Source organism: Ziziphus jujuba, chromosome 12 (genome assembly GCF_031755915.1).
Source record: "Ziziphus jujuba cultivar Dongzao chromosome 12, ASM3175591v1".
Taxonomy (NCBI): Eukaryota; Viridiplantae; Streptophyta; class Magnoliopsida; order Rosales; family Rhamnaceae; genus Ziziphus; species Ziziphus jujuba.
In genome coordinates, this window is record NC_083390.1 from 16,857,312 (window position 1) to 16,874,582 (window position 17,271).

Consider the following 17,271-nt stretch of genomic DNA (forward strand, 5'->3'; position numbering starts at 1 on the left):
GATTAATGAGAATTCAAATTTTGAATTATTAGTCTAAAAGAAATCGGCCATTGGACTGTCTGACCCTGATATTTTAAATGGTCAAATTGTTGTGTTTTGATTTGCAATCAATTAGGGGTAGATTTGGGCAGCACAGAATTTCAAAATATGTTTTTAATGTTTTTCGCAAACTCCGAGGGACGAGGCTAATAAGTTAGGTTAGGAGGATAGTAAACTCATGTATTCTTTCGATGATCTTTCTTTTTCAACTTTGACCATATTCTCTATACGCCTAAATTTGTTGAAATTATGACCCATTAACATTTTTTTGGTCCAATACTGTTTTGGGTTTAATTAGATAGTGAAGGGGGTAGATGGTTTTCAATAACTAAAATATCCACATTTTGGTTCAAACATTTTGTTAGAGGTGTGTCAATTCTCAAGTCTATTAATGGTGTTTTTTTCTCCATCCACCTTTTTTTTTTTTTTTTTCTACAATTTCTCCATCCACATTTAGGTAAAGAAAACGTGTGATATATATAAAAAACACATTTTTTATAAGATGAAAATTTCATTGCAATGGGGCTCAAATTTCCATTACACCACTCATTTGTCTTTATTATTTCTCTTTCTTATATGCATTTATTTAATATCGACGTATATGCATAAAAACAAGTCCACATCCCTTACCGAAAACCCCCCAAAAAAAAAAAAAAAAAAAGTCCACATCAAGTCCAACTTATCAGCATTTGAATTATTTAAAGATTAATATTTCAAAAAACATTGATGATTCTTTAAGTTCATATAAAGTTTGATTACAAGAAATTCTATAAGAACCACTTTGTTCATATAAAGCTTTAATATTTATCTAAATCCATATAAGATTATTTATATATTTTTAAATCATTATAATTAAAGTAATTTAATAACTAACGTTTAAAAAACAAATACAGAAATGAAAATGACCCTTTTGTTTTTCAGTTTTATCTTAGATTATTTTCAACATAAATATTTTTATGCAACTTAAACCTACACTATGAGGTCTTCGGTAGAGACATTGTCCCCCTCTCTTTTATAGTAGAAATAGATGTAATTCGATCAAAATTAGAGGAAAAAAAAAAAAAGAAAGAAAAGATTTGTATGTACAAAAGTTGCTTTAACGAGGAATGAAGGAATAATGTGAGTTGAAATGCTTTTTAAAAAATCAACTTTAACTGCGTTATAAGAAATATCAATTTAATGTTTGATAAATTATTGTTTTATCATTGTTAGCTGTATATTTCAAAGTCAATGTGCAAATATTTGATAGATAATAATTTTCAATTGCTGTAAGTATATATAATGGCTAAGAAGGACATTATCACCTATTTAATGGTAGTATTATTATTTTTCTTACTATATATAATTATAATTTAACATGACATTTCATTCATCTTACATTAAAGCAGAAAAGTATTTAAAGTATCAAAACTCAACATTTATAAAATTGCAATTAAAAAAAAGGGTCCATGCAAAAAAAAATATACATAGAATACCAATTGACCTAGGACAAGAATGATATTAATTTTATTAATAAAAGTTAAAATTGATATTTTATATGATAATTTCAAAAGGTAGTTTTTAATTACTTTTCAAATTAGTTTCTAAAGGATATTGATATTCTTGTATAATTAAAATTCTTAAAATTTACTGTATACTTGAATTAATTTTTTATTCTTTTTACATGAGGTTGTGGTGGAATTTAATACATGAGGTTCAAAATTGATGGAATTATAGATGAGAATAAAATGACAAGTTTTAATGATTGGGAGGGCCATAACAAAATCAAATTTACTTTTAAGGGGTCCATTTAAATAACTTCATGGAATAACCAATAAATGCTTTCGGAACTTTTAATGAATTTCAGAAAACTTTAAGAGGCTATTTCTGCTCGAAGCTTTAAGTGTTACTGTTGCTCAATGCTAAGTATCTTATAAAATTGAAAATGCCATAATTTTTTTATAGACATGAAAATTCCATAATTTGTTGACAATTATATGTTAAAACTTCTAACATTTTTTTTTTCATAAAATAATAAATATATATAACAAATAATTCTGTAGAATTAGTTATTTTATTAACACGATAATTTAGGAATTTATTCAAATTTATCAAAGGAAAATGTTTGATTCCTTTGTCATTCCTCGTATTAAGAAAAAATTGTTTATCTCAAAATATTTTTTTTTCCCTTTTTTCTATTTAAGGGGGTAATTAATTCACCTCTATTCAATATATATGTTTTCTGACATGCCAATGTTTTTTTTATTATTTAGATTTAAATCTTCTCTTCAATAATAATAATAATAATTTGTTCAAAAAAATGCAATAATAAATTCTCATTGTTAATATTTCAAATTTAAAACTGCATTAATAATTTTTATGAAAGAGTCAATAAAGGAGATTATAATAACATGATTTAGTCTGCCTAATGAATAATTTTTTTTAAAATAAATTTACAGATTGAAATCACTCAGGAAAATGTAATCACAAATCTGAAGGCTAGAAACGTCAAGTAATTAAATTTATCAAGGTTGACCTATGAGCTAGGACTAATTAGAAAATATTCTTCATTAAAACAAGGCTTAATAGAGGTTATCCATGATTAATAATTAAAATTAAAAAAAAATTGAGAGTAATATATTTTCTGAATGCCTGTTGCAACTTTTTACTAGTTTATGCCATTGATGGACTGTCCTTTTCTCTCTTTCTCTCCTGTCATTATTAGTTGGCATTGGGACTTGCAATCACAATGGCCTAAGCTTTAGAACAATGGAATCTCCCCCACATACACACTTTTGCTTTATATAACCCCCATAGTACTCAACCCAGAGAAAGGTTTAGAAAATTGGTCAATTAAGAGGTAAAAATGATTTGTATTGATTGGGGTTTGCTTTTTACAAGGTATGCTGGAGAAGGAAAATAAAATAAAAATTAATTTTCTAAAAAAAATATTTTATATATGTATGTGTACCTGTCTCTCCTCCTTTTTTGTCATTAAAATAAGGAATTTAATAATAATTATTATTTGTGTACAATGCATTAGAAACCATGAACAAAATCGCTTAGGAGATAGTCCAAAGGAGAAGACAATAAAAATAAAACCCACCACCCTGTTAAAGAATTAGGGATTAGATTCCTTAGTTAACATTTTCTTCACATAGATTATGGAAAAGCCAAGAACTCAACGAATTGGGAATTGCCACGTGTAATAGTGTGCCCTTTTGTAGGAGGCCTATTGATTAGTGTCATATATGAAAACGATAAAATTTGCAATTAAACTATAGTACATAAATAATTATATATTTAGTGACACACAGAGAGAGAGAGAGAGAGAGAGAGAGAGAGTTGGCTCATGGTTGGCATGGCTCTTCTTTTGGAAAAGCTAAGACCAAGCAACCAAATCCCATCCATAGCAACATGGGATGGGAGTTGGGGATTCGAGAACTCTTAAATACAGCTTTATATTTCTTTAACCTCAATTAAGGACTGTATCTTTGATCATTACCCTCTCTCTCTCTCATGCAATATAGATGCTAATAAAGTAATCTTTGGGCTTGAGCTTTAATCATCGATGGGGAGAACCAAGTTTGAGACTTCAAAGCATGTCAATCTCTAACAAATCCTAGTACCTTTTTTTTTTTTTCCCCCTCTCTAAAATACCGTACTAGTACTTATCATATATATATATAATATATATATAGATGTATATTCTATATATAGCCTATGGTACCTATGTTCATAATTTTTTATTATATAAATTTCAGTATTTATGATAGTTTCTTTATATATATATTCTTTATATATATATATATATATATATATAGACACACACATATGTAAAAAGTAACAGTTTTATTATAAAACATATATATATATATAATATATATATAGATGTATATTCTATATATAGCCTATGGTACCTATGTTCATAATTTTTTATCATATAAATTTCAGTATTTATGATATATATATATAGATGTATATTCTATATATAGCCTATGGTACCTATGTTCATAATTTTTTATCATATAAATTTCAGTATTTATGATAATTTCTTTATATATATATATATATATATATATATATAGACACACACATATGTAAAAAGTAACAGTTTTATTATAAAGAAAATTAAATTGATTATGTAAAATAAGAATTTAATGTTTAATAAATTTTGAAAGAATTAATTTTATTCTAAAATTGATATTTTTTTATTAAACATGCTTAGATAGGAGACTTATAAGTCCCAATATAAAATTGACTTTTTTAAAATGATATTCAACGTTAGATTTTTACTTTACCGTATAAAGTAATGATCTATTAAAAATATGTTCCCACATATTAAGTAAAAACAATAATAATATGGTAAAAACTAAGATAACTCTTGAACAATTTAATGATTTAAATCTAAAAATTTAATTGAACAAATGATGACCGCTAATTATCACATAAATATACTTTCATCCTCAATATATATATATATATATATATATATTCCACTGTATCAAAATTTTATAGTTTATTGTTTTAGCCAAAAAAAAAAAAAAAGGGTATAGTTTATTATTTTTGTAGTGTGAATCTTCAATTCTTCTATATTACTCAAAGCATAATTTGCATTATGGAATTAAAGTTACGTAACCTTTATAATTCAAAACTAACTTTCCAGGTGAATGTGACCGAGACAAGATCCATGTTCTTCCTAAGAAGTAGATTAGAACTAATATTTTTATAATTATCCTTTTCAATTAATACGAATGTAGATGCTTCATTATATAATTATAACACAATGTGAATATGTGATATATATATATAATGGTTTATCTTGGTTAGATACATTGCGCTTTAAATAAGTATATATAGAATAGCATGCATAGTCAAGTTTTAACTTTAAGATACAAAAATCTTGAAGAGTAGAGGAAGAGTGTCAGTTGGGTGTGAGAAGGGCACAAATTAAATCTGTTTCAGAATTCATTTATTTTCATTTTTATTTTTATTTTTTTTAATGGTGAATTTCATGCATCATCATTGCATACAGCATGATGAGATGTTGTTGAATGATTGTTTTTAAAACTTTTGTAGCCTCTTTTGGCTCACTTTTCTTGAATTCTACCTCCATAAAAGTTCCACCCTTTTTCTTAGCAGAAGATGCTTTTCTTGGAAAAATGTGGGGATCTTTTACTCTGCTTCTCTCTTTTTTTTTTTTTCCCCCCTGAACATTTTTACTCTCTCCTGACAAAATTAGTGTAATATATATATATATATATATATATTGAGGTAAAAGAGTGCCTGCAATTCTAGCTCTTTGTCTCCAACATATATATGATGTGCAGAAGGGTACTGTCATGGAAGATCTAGGTTGAGCAGTACTAGGGCATTTCTTGATTAACATTTTGGTTGGTTCAAATAAATGGGTGTGAATCAGATACCTTGATATGGAGAGGTAAGTATCAATTCCACAACTCTTCTGCTGTAGACCTCTCCATCACTATATTACTATTCATAAATTAATGCTACTTTGAAACTTGAATGAAACTTTTTAAAGTGTGAAAACTTTTCCATAATTATATATATATATATTAGAATTTAGCTAAATGGGGCGACCGAGTGTTGACACTTAAACAAATTTACATGGCTGTCCTTTTAAGGACAGATGTTGATCACTCATAAATGTCGCACACAGTTCAGTTGCCTACATATATATTATATCTTCTTTCCTTACCATCAATCATTTTTGTTGTCTAGTTCAAAATCAAAACATAATGACTAATCGTTGAGAAATTGGCGAAAATTAGTTTTAGGTGTAAAAAAAGAGAATATGAGAGTATATGTATACTAGATGGATCTAAAACCTAAGTACTTCCAGGTAATTACACTAGTAATTAATGTGTTTTTTTTTTTTTTGGTTAAATAATGCGTTTTATTATTATATTACACTTTTGAGTACACCTTTTAATCCAAAAAATTGATTATTTTTTCATATCGCAATCTTACATAACTTAATTTCATCCAATGATACATAGCATTAAAAACCATTTAACAAACATAAGAAAAATCTAACAATCCCAAACTGAACAAAATGTACAAAAACATTTCCTCTCTACCAAACTTGGGGGCAACTAATTATCATCGGATATTCCCAAGCATCTCTATCATTGTTGCTCTAGTATCTCTATCATTGTTGCTCTTAGTACTTCACCTTGTACGCACTACTTTATAACCAATATTAGCAAACCTTAGTTAATTTACATTCCAATCCCTGTATATAAAATCCAAAATGGGCCTAGAATCTTTATTTATTTGCCCACACGTCTTATATGTAGACCTGTGAATCCGGCCCACGTTGAGAAAGGTAGGTCCTTTATAGTCTTTTCAACTAGGAAGGTGGTGTCTTTCTCATGAAGGTAAAGAGAGTTTTAGTGTTGCTTTAACGGCACGTTTTTCTTACTTAATCCTGCTTGGACAGTTAGTGTGACTTTCAAAAATACCCAAAAGAACCTAAGTCCTAAAGGACTAGAAGGTTTTCAATGCAATTGGGTTTTCCGTCAAATGTCCTAGGATTAATTGAGACATTCTTTGGTGGCTTTAGTAAATATCCCTCTGATTATTTGGATTGTATTTTTCAGAATATATATATATATATATATTATATGATGAAGTGTGCTTTTTTTTTTTTTTTTTTTAATTTTTTATTTCCTACATGTATATACATTTGCATGTGAATTAAAAGGCCCCTGTCTCTGAGATGAGAAAAGACTTCTTGATGGAGTTGAAGAATTCACATGATCACATTTACAATTATAAGGAAACATGATCTTATAGGGATGAAGGTAATACCAATTAAGCTTACATCAATCATTATCATAAATTGAAAGTGTCTGCTTAATTTGTTTTGTTCTTCCAATTTTCTTTTAAATTTATGAAATGAGTTAAAAATACTTCTTTAACCAGGAAAGAAAAAAATAATAAAATCCCATAATTAAAAGTTGATCATAATATACCTTTTTTAGATAATTTGGATGGTAATTGTTATAGGCTTACTTTTAGAACAATAATACTACATGCATCAAATTGTTTGCCAATTGATATAATAAAATCTAACAATAAAAAAAAAAAATTATATGGCAAAATTACATGAAATATTTGAAAGATTAAGTGAAATTTATTACAAATCAATAACATAATAAGATGTCATTTTAAATAATAATGAGAATATTTTTCTAATTAATGCAATACATTTAAAGTGCAAAATGCTGCATTACTATAATTTTTTTCAATAATAATTATAATAAAAATAATTGAGAGAGGACCAATGATTTTAGAAATAGATGAAGAGAATGAGATCCATGATTAAGAAATTGATTCTATGCTCTCTAAAGTTGCTAAAAACCCCAACTACAAAAGCATAGTGAAAAAGGACCACAAACGCTAAGGCAGCCTAGTTTTCCTTAAGAGAATAAAACATGCATGCTATAGTTCCAAACTATACAATAAAGTATAAATGATTCCTATGGGTAATACCACTGTAACTAGCTAGCTATTATAGTGACTCTTAAACTAATATATGGTGGTCCGAATACCTAATTTTTGTCGACCCCAAAAGGACCTGACTTTTATCAAATTATGATTGAAAAAGTTGGGACATTATAACGTGTTATCTATCTTCCCCTCCTTCTTCTTCTTCTTCTTCTTCTTCTTTTTATTTTATTTTATTTTTGGCTACAAACTTAGATGTGATGGCTATTCATCAATATATATATATATATATATATTCATTAAAAAAAAAAAAAACTTAGATTTGATGGTCTTCAAATTTATTGTTTCTTTCTTTTTCTTGTTGTGTGGTTCTTTTTCCTTTCTTTTTTGGTCAACAATATTTATTGTTGTATTAACAATTGTCTTACCGTCAAAATGAGTTGGCAACTCGTTTTTGGCAAATGAGTAATCATTTGTATTTACTTTAATGAAATAGCAAGGAAATTACAAAAAGAAAAAAACAAAAAAAAACACCCACTTGCAATCTTAAAACTTTCATTTCTAGATTCTTGTAAAAATTTGAATTCAAGTCGATGCTTAAATGCTTTTTGTGTCCGTTTGACATGCTAGAAGATCAATAGTATACCAAATGGACTCTTTTTAAGTATTGAAACTTGAGGTTGCATCTAAAAATGTCAGTCTCATAGTTTTAGTAGTCCAAGGCTCCAAGCCTCTTATTTTTTAAATTAAATTAATAAAAATCTTTCAAGGTTCTTTTTCTTTATTTATTTATATGTGTGATATATTATATTATTTTAAACCAATTAGAATAGATGAACTAAACCATCAAACTGTGGTTTTGCATTAGGTCTTAGCCAGTCCTAACTAGAATGTACAATGGATCAGAATAACTGGGCTATAATGAGCTTCAAAAGGCTCAACTCCAGCTGAAGCCCAAAAAAATGAACTACTACTTGACACGTACCAACTACCAAGAGCCCAAAGAGTACCCACTAACATCCTTCATTTAGGACTGAGCTTGGACCAGAATACCAACACCAAGCGTGAACTGGCCTAGTTCAAAACTTTCTTGTGCTGCGTTAGGTGGCCTAGTCAAATTCTGCCAGCTTTTAACTTTATGCATTTATACTTTAATAATAATAAGAATAATAAATTATTTTAAATTACAATCTGTCATGTTGCAGTGTGTTCATTAAATTCCATTAAAAAAACTCAATCAAATTCCATTCCACAGCCATTATTATAGTAGAGTTGTACAAAGCCTTTCTTATATATGTTTGTATAATCTTTAAATGAAAAGGATGGCATTAATTTATTAAGCAGGTAGAATGAAGGATTCATTTATTCACCTACTTTAATAAAAAAAAATGCTATTTGTCATCAAATAATAATCAATACAATCTATATATCAATAATAATTTAAATGATTATTATTAAATAATTTATTTTTAAAATTTTAAAATAAAAAATAATCTAATTAAGTAATCTAATTAAAATTTATCACAATGATTTATACCAATGATGATAAATAATATATATTTTTTTAATAATGATTAAAAAAAAATAATAATAATGGTTAGCAACTTGGTAAGGCTTCTTAGATATTTAACGAAAGAAACCAGAAAGAACAAGGTATTTTTTAATAAGCCACTCCCATTAAGTAAAATGATAAAAACAAAAATAAATCTATTTGTCAAGTGATAGCCATGCTGGCATAATAATAATTAATTAGATTTCCTTTAAACCTTTTTTGTACTACAATTTAGAATTAAAAAATTTATTTAAAAAAGTGAATTTTTAATATTAGTCTGATATATCTTATATTATAAATAATTTCATTGATAATGGACTACAAGTACAAGGATGACATTTTACTCAAAATAATGTGAGAAATTAAAGGAAACAAACAAACTGATTTCATGAGGTGGGTTTTGTTCTAATTAAACTCTCACATGCACACACACAGAAAATCCACATCCGCAATCTTGATTTGCAGTAATTGCATAGGAATGTGACAAGACGTTTAACAAACAACGTATTTGGCACTTTGATGGAAAAGAAAAAAAAAAAAAGGAAGAAAAAGCTGACAAACAATTGGGTCCTACGTGGAGCGTGAGTTTTGCCAACCGCTCTACCACACAACATTCTTTGATTGGCAGTGTGAAACTTTTTGTGTCTGATTTTTGACTTATTTGGTTGTTTTAGCTTCACATAGATCCACACAGCTTCACGGCCAAAGTCTTTCTTTTTGTGCCTTTGCTTTAACGGTAAAGTGAAAATAAAAAGGTGGTTAAGGCTCACAAAAAATAAAGAAGAAGGAAAGACTGTTGCTTTATGATCATTGTTTCTTGTGGCTGTTGATTTTTCCCTTGTGAGCTGACAAGAAAGACCCAGAAAGTTTTTTTCTTCCAGGTAATTTATATTGGGATTCACAAGCTAATTTTCCCATCATTTTTTTTTTTTTTAATGTTCTTTCATGGAGATATGAAATTTTTTTACTTGTATATGTATATATGTCGGTTTTGTATGCGTTTTGGATTGCTTAGTTCCTGAACCATGTTGGATTTGCGAAAGGTTAAGGTGAGTGGCTTAATTACGCAGAGCTAAACCGGATTTAATGAACTCCCTTTTTTTTTTTTAATTATATTATTTTAATATTTTATTATTATTATTATTATTATTGTTTTTCCAAATTATTTTTATGAAATTTGGTTCTAATTAGAATAGTGAGGTCAATGTCTAACTGGGTTTAGATTTTTCATTTGTCTGAAGGATGCTTGTTTTTATTGTCCTCGATTCACACACTAACGCACTCATTATATAGGTAATTTTTGGCCCAATATTGAACAAATGTTTTGGGTATTGAGAATTTCAGTGATTTTTTCCATTAATTATTAAAAAATGCCATGTTTTTCACTGTATAGTGGTTTAGAAGTTCTTAATTGAATTGTGAAAATTCACTTTGATCTGTGTTTCCCTGTGTGAGTTGCTTGTTATTCGTTCGAAGTTGAATATGGTTATATGCTATGAAGACTGCATTAATGGCCTCATGTTCTGTGTGGTGAGGTTTACATGGCCACTTCATTACTTGCTCTGGCTTTCAGTTAATTTTCACCCCTTTTTTTTTTTTTTTTTTGGGTGAGGGAGATGTGCGGGTGGACTTTGTAGACCTTCAGACTGAAGAATTCAGTTTTAATCCTTTTATTTTCCCTCCTCCATCAGGTTGCCAACTTGCCAAGCCACAAAAATTCAGATATGGCAACGGAAGACAATGATATTGGTGATATTAATGTGGAGAGTCCCTCAACTGGGATGCTAGAATTAGAGACTTTCATGAATGTTCTTACAAAAGTAGACTTGGACTTGGGGTTTTCTTCTGAGAAGTTAGTAAATCTCCATGTACTTTTGATAACCCTTTTGGCCCAGGAAAATGATCTTGAGGCAATGGCGGTGGGGAATAACTATGTCTCGGCAGATTTTATAGAAAAGGCATTGGTATTTAATCTGTCATCTGGCATTTTAGATTCTGAGGTAAGAGAGCTGGACAGTTTCATGGATAGTGCCGAAGCAGAAATTTTTGATGCCCATCAAAAAATATCTTCATGCAGACACTTGAGAGAAATATACACAACGATGGAAAAGAAGTTGCATGATTCTGAAGAATCCTTTATACAGTCTCGCAATCACATTTTGGAGATGAAGTTGCAGTCAGCTAAGTTGCAAAGAACTGCTCTTGCTTTCGCACATGATAACTGTGAGTTAAAATTTTTCATTCTAGTTAGTAGAGAAGTTTACTTGGACTCAAATATTGAAGATTTACTTTACTTGGTGGTTGTCTGCCTGACTTCTAATGTCAACAGGGAAAACTGATATTGACCCAGAATTATCGGAAACTGGTCTACTGTCAAATGTAAATGCTAAATCAAATCTGCAGATGGCTGGACAACAAAGACATATTCTAAGGATGCTGGAAAAATCACTTGCAAGAGAGCTAGATCTTGAGAAGAAATTAATTGAGTCAAGACAAGGTGAAGAAGAACTGAAACTAAAGCTACATTATAAGGAGCAGATAGCATTTCACATGGAAGAGGCTGCAGAAGTAGTTTGGGGAAGGTTTTTAGAGGCTGATAATTCTGCTGAGGTGCTTAGGGGAGTTTCAAAGGAATTGGTGGGTCAACTTCATCTTGTTCATTTTCATTTGAATAGTTTGATTCAAAGAGAAAACGATTTGAAATCTAAATTGCAAGATAGTATAGAAGAACTTAAAGGAAAAGAGACTGCTTTAGAGAAGCTCAAGAGTAGTAATGAAGAAAATAGTGCCAACAATGCTGAATTGTCTTCTTTGAGGGAAAAAGTGAAGTTTCTTGAGGAAAAGCTGAAAGCATCTGAGATCCAGCTGAAAGATGCAAATTCCACAAATAAATCAAGTCAAGAAAAACTTGCGGAAATGGAAAGTATAATTGACTCATTGAGAGAAAGCATTTACATGGCTGACACTAGGGCTGAAAGTGCAGAATTAAAGGTTGCAGAGTTAACGGGGTCGAATGTGGAAATTACAGAAGAGCTGAATTTTCTTAAAGGAAGTGCTAGTAAGGCAGAAAAGAAGGTGGGTGGTCTTGAGAAGCAGTTGAGGGAAGCAGAGATCCAGCTACAGCATGCAAAGCTATCCTCTGAAGCCAGTCAAGAGCAGCAGAATATGTTATATTCCGCAATTTGGGATATGGAAACTTTAATTGAAGATCTTAAATCAAAGGTTGCAAAAGCAGATAATAAGAATGAGAGTGCAGAATCTATTGCATTGTCTGAAACTAACCTAAAACTTAATAAAGAACTAAGTATTTTAAGGGCTAGAATGGGATACTTGGAGACATCTTTGGATCAAGTTAACACAGCAAAATTTGCACGTGCAAATGAAATTAATGTCAGGACTAAGTTCATTATGGATATGGTGATGCAACTAGCAGTTGAAAGGGAGCGCATCCAGAAGCAGGTATGTAGTATCTTGTTATGACCAACTCATTCCTCTGATATCCTTTGCTTCATGCTCTGATCTCTCTCTCATTTGTTTCTTATGCATTGAGGCTTCAAAGTGAATATAGTTAGTGACATTTCCTTTGGATGTACCATGGAGGATTGTTTGTTCTAGTTTTTTAATCTACTTGAACTGCCAGAAAAAAAAGAAAAAAAGAAAAAAAGAAAAAAAAAAAATATATATATATATATATAAATAATAAATATGGAGCAACTTTAAGGTTGAACATGAATAAATCCATTGACCAAAATCATGAAAGAGAAGAAAAGGAAAAAAAAAAGAGAACATTATCGATGTGTGTTCCAATTTCCTCAGTGGTCACTTTTTGAAAAATGAATTGGTAGCTTAAGATTATATTACAGATAGATAATTACCACTATATCTCAATGAACCATCGATTGTGCTTGAGAGTTATTAATTTTTGTAAGTTTGTTTTCCATAAGATTTTAAACAAGGATGCTCCTGGAGAGTTCAGGAATATTTAGTTCATATATTGTATTCTTTCCCTTACTACACTCTTCTCTTTATGGCATTCTTTCCCTCATATGACACTTTCCTCTATGTATAAATTTATAACTAATTTTCTCATTATTGGTATATTGGAAAGTTTTATCTTTCTTCTTCCATTATCAAGTTTATCTAACAGATAAATTAATAAATTTTGCCAATTAAGGAACAACTTAGAGAATGTTCATCTCAGCTCTTCCTGCTATATGTGCAGCTGCATGCCTTAACAAAGGAGAATAAAGTTTTGACTGAAAAGTTATGCAAAACCATGGTGTGCAATAACGAAGATGGTGATTCCAATGCTTCTTGTGCAAAATCATCCTTGCAAACAGTGGCTGAATCCCTGGGTAACAGTTATCAGGCAGGTATTCTTCTGGACTTTCTCATCATGATAAGTAGATTTGCAGATGCTGAGATTGAAGACAAAGTCATAGATAACCCCAATTATCTAAAATGATAATCAGGAATAAACCAGTTTTAGAAAACAATTAGATAGAAACAGGCTGTAGAACTGCAGAATATAGGTGGTGTGACACATTATATCACAACCAACAATTTGTAAATATTCAAAAAATTAATATAACACAACCAACAACTTGTAAATCTTCAAAAAATTATCATGTGACATACCACAGTTAACATTCAGGTAATGTACTTACCATTGTTTGACAAATGTTACAAGTTTCTCATTTTCCTCTTGATAGTTTATAAATGTACTTTTTGCTGTCAAGCAAGAGCTTATGGTTAATGGTATAAGGGTGATCATCAATCATTCCTTATCATAATTGATTTCATCTCGTATGGTTAACCTCATTTTAAATTTGTTAAGTTTCCATCAATCTGAAAAACTTAACAACCAATACCGAAAGTATAAGACTTTAGGTCAGCAAACTAATTCTGAATATAGAGTCAATACAGCACAAATTTAACTAATTTTTTTAACATGCATGAATAAGCTAGTCAATCTTATGCATATCAGATATTGAGAAATCATCATGTCATTTTCCGTTATATTGTCTGTAGAGGATTTCTTTTCAAATGGTCTGTTTTTTGCTTTTTAACACGAGAAACTCAAAGAGAGAAGCGTATATATTACTAGAAAAATTCTCGTACCTTCGATTTCTTGTTGATAGTGGATAAGATTTCTTAAAATTTCTTCCACTTCCACTGAAGCAGGTGGATGAATCGTCACAAGATCCTGTCCCGTGTGACAATAGTGTGAAGGACTCCGTTTCTGTAAATAGTGATGCTAGTACAGTTTCCGATCTTGAGCCTTCAAGGATTATAGAGGCCAAGCGACTGAACCTAAAGTATGTCTCTCTGGCAATTTTTGTATCACTACTCTCAATGTCTGTTTTATATTTGCTTAACCAGAAACCATTCTTCTTCAATGATTTGTGATGGTTAAATTTTCTCATGGTCTTAAATCAATGGCTTTTTCACATCAGCACATCCATTATGTCTTATGATCATTTCCTGTAGCACCTTCTATTGGTTGCTGTTCTTTCATGATTTTTTTCAAATTCCTCGGTGTGCCTAGTTCCTTTCCCAATTGATGCCATTGTAAAAAATCAGCAGTAAATGTGAATATGAGTGTATGACAAAATATGTCAATTAGAAACAAACACCAATTAGAAATTGGGGAGGTGGTGAGAATCAAAACCCAGCATGAGAAAAGTTGAAAAAGTATCAGCAATGAAGGTCTATGTGGCTTGCTCCTGAGAGGGGTTTTTTTTTTTATTTTCTAACATGGTATAACTGACAAGGATGATTGCATTTAACTCTGTAGAGTTGAGAAATGGATATGGTTTTATGTGTTGCTAAAAATTTCCAGTTTGGAAGGCCTCCGGAAATTATTGAAGAATAGGGGAATCAATTCCCTTCCATCTTGTAGTATTGACAGATAGCATTTGAGCTTTATGAGTGAAACTTGCAGGCAGTCTGTTACTGGGAACAGGGAAAGCCGCTTTTCTATAGGAATTATCCATGGATTGTGAAAGTGAACTTCATTGCCTTTTGAACAAGGCATTATAGATTGATCTACTACCCCTTTATGATTGAGTTTAGATGGTCCTCTGCTTACAACTTAATGCAGAAAACCAGAATATTACTGTATTTTAAGTTTTATTAATTTGTCAATTATTAACATATTGCCATATTAGTTGCTGTTCAAAATTTTGGGTAACTGGTAAAGAAAATATCAAGGTTGATAGACTAGCATTTATTTTTACTAGTCATGGTAACTAGGATATGTAGACTATATGCAATCCAAGAACATCCATTCACTGCTTTTCAATTCTGCCAACCTTTTATAGTTATTAAAACTAGAAAAGAAAATAGTGTAAAATGGGTTTGACCAATCAAATAATTAATTTCGATTGAAACAAAATACTCTTATTCGGTATAAATGGAAATAAATACGAGAGTATATTATATATTTGCATACAAATGTATATATAGATATTCTACCATATATCTTGATGGTAGATGAACTGTTTATATATTTATATATCATTATCTCTCATATTCCGAAAGAAAATACTCTAGTCCTATCACTGCTTTTCAATTCTGGTTGAGTTTTAATTTTGCAAAAGTGATATGACCAAAAAAAAAAAAAGACCCTAGAAGAACGTCTAGCCAGGTTCGCTTTTTATCTCCTTTTGTTTTGCTTTTCTTTTGTTCCCCACTTTCAAAAGCTCTTGTAAAAGCTCTTGTAGGCCATTCTAATTATGGGTTGTAAGACGTAAAGTTCTAGCCCTTTTGGTTTTAGAAAAACCGTCTTCTAATAAAATACCAGCTTTGTCACCTTAAGACAGCCCAATGACCACCAATGATAATCCGAAGGTCTTAGGTTCAAGATTTAGTATTCAAATCCTCCTTCCTAATTTAACAAAAATAAAAATAAAATGCCAACTTTTAGAAACGAGGAAATAAATTAAAAAGAGTCTTTTAGTTTCCTAATCTGCTTCTGCCAGGAAAATAAAACCTCGGCCAACTTATGTGTGGGTTTTGTGGAACTTTATACATTTACACAAAAATGAAATGTCACTAAAATGCGCTGTCAGGGCAAGAGGCAGGCCGGATGAGTAGGAAGGCACTGCGGTCGCTGAAAATTCTGAAAAAAATATGAAAATTAATTGAGTCTCTATGGGTTATTTCTCCAACCATGTATGGCATGTTTCATAGGAAAATCGATAAGGGCTTCAATTACCAGAACTGTGAATTTTTGTTCGGGTCGTAAGCTGACTTGTTTTCTACATAGGTACTTACTGGATGCCTGGAAAATTTTGGAAAAAAAATGTTTTAACTTACTTCTCCACCTAGCCTTGTACCACAATTCCTCCTAAAAATCGATTTCTCATCAAAAACGTTGTGTGTGTGCGGAGCACCTAAAAAATTAATGGAAATAAAGCAATAAGTTAATCAATAACGTTATCTTTAATCAATTTTCCCCTATAAAATCAAAAGAATAAATGTTACTCAAAGGAGGGAAATATTTTCTAGTAGCACATATTTAGAAGAAAAATAAGAGTTTAATTGTCAAATGATAATATTCGAAGGAGGAAATGTGACCCAATAGCATAATAATCTGTTTTTTTTTTTTTTTAACCCGTTATAATATTTGTTTAATTGAATATTTGGAGTAAAAATTGGTTAAATTTTAAAATGACCAATACTTTTTTTTTTAAATGATTAAGACTTAAAAGAGAAACTATTGGAGTGGTAGTGAGTACTCTATGTGATATTATAAATGTAAGAAGGACCTTATTGTCGACCAGTGGATCTACACTTTCAAAGTTATTCATTCGAGTATCTCTCTCTCTCTAAAGAAAAGAAAGAAGTAGTTGTGTTTTTTTGGTGAATAAGTGGTTGTTAGAGATGGTAATGGCAGTGAGATCCATTATATGTAGCATCAATAAGTCCATAACCACCATTAGATAGAGAATATTAATTTTACAATCCAAATTTGGCTGCATCCAAATATGGAAATGGCATCCTAATCAGCTATTCTTCTCTAGCCACAACGGGTTGGTGAGCTTTCGGATCATGGCATTGCCCAGTTGGTTTGCATTCATGGAAGTGTGAGAAAATTGAATTCTGATGCTAAGACATTCAAAACCACGATCACCAAATTTCTTTCAGGGGCTTGTAATTTAATTCCAATACTACAGAAAGAATGATGCTTTATCAACCACTTTCTTAAGGTCATCCCATTATTT

At 30.2% G+C, this 17,271-nt stretch overlaps 1 protein-coding gene across 4 annotated transcripts; it reads left to right on the forward strand.

The window, feature by feature from the left end:
- Nucleotides 1-9,521: 9,521 nt before the first annotated feature.
- On the forward strand, nucleotides 9,522-14,498 carry LOC107429133 (WPP domain-interacting tail-anchored protein 2). 4 transcript variants are annotated; one of them, XM_048462751.2, is made up of 6 exons: nucleotides 9,522-9,924; nucleotides 10,059-10,092; nucleotides 10,735-11,266; nucleotides 11,373-12,502; nucleotides 13,266-13,412; nucleotides 14,228-14,498. In XM_048462751.2, the coding sequence occupies exons 2-6, from the start codon at nucleotides 10,069-10,071 to the stop codon at nucleotides 14,450-14,452; spliced, it is 2,058 nt and encodes a 685-aa protein (XP_048318708.2). In that variant the 5' UTR covers nucleotides 9,522-9,924; nucleotides 10,059-10,068; the 3' UTR covers nucleotides 14,453-14,498. The 4 variants fall into 4 exon arrangements, with proteins under 4 accessions (XP_048318708.2, XP_048318709.2, XP_015895266.3 ...); XM_048462752.2 differs by having other exon boundaries at nucleotides 9,527-9,924; nucleotides 13,266-13,416; nucleotides 14,225-14,465; XM_048462754.2 differs by having other exon boundaries at nucleotides 9,531-9,924; nucleotides 13,266-13,416; nucleotides 14,228-14,465.
- The last annotated feature ends 2,773 nt before the right edge of the window (nucleotides 14,499-17,271 follow it).

Coding starts and splice junctions, on each gene's coding strand:
- LOC107429133 (XM_048462751.2), top strand. CDS start 10,069: ATGTTGGATTTGCGAAAGGTTAAG. Junction 11,267..11,372: donor TGCTTTCGCACATGATAACT/GTGAGTTAAAAT, acceptor TAATGTCAACAG/GGAAAACTGATATTGACCCA. Junction 13,413..14,227: donor CCCTGGGTAACAGTTATCAG/GCAGGTATTCTT, acceptor CCACTGAAGCAG/GTGGATGAATCGTCACAAGA.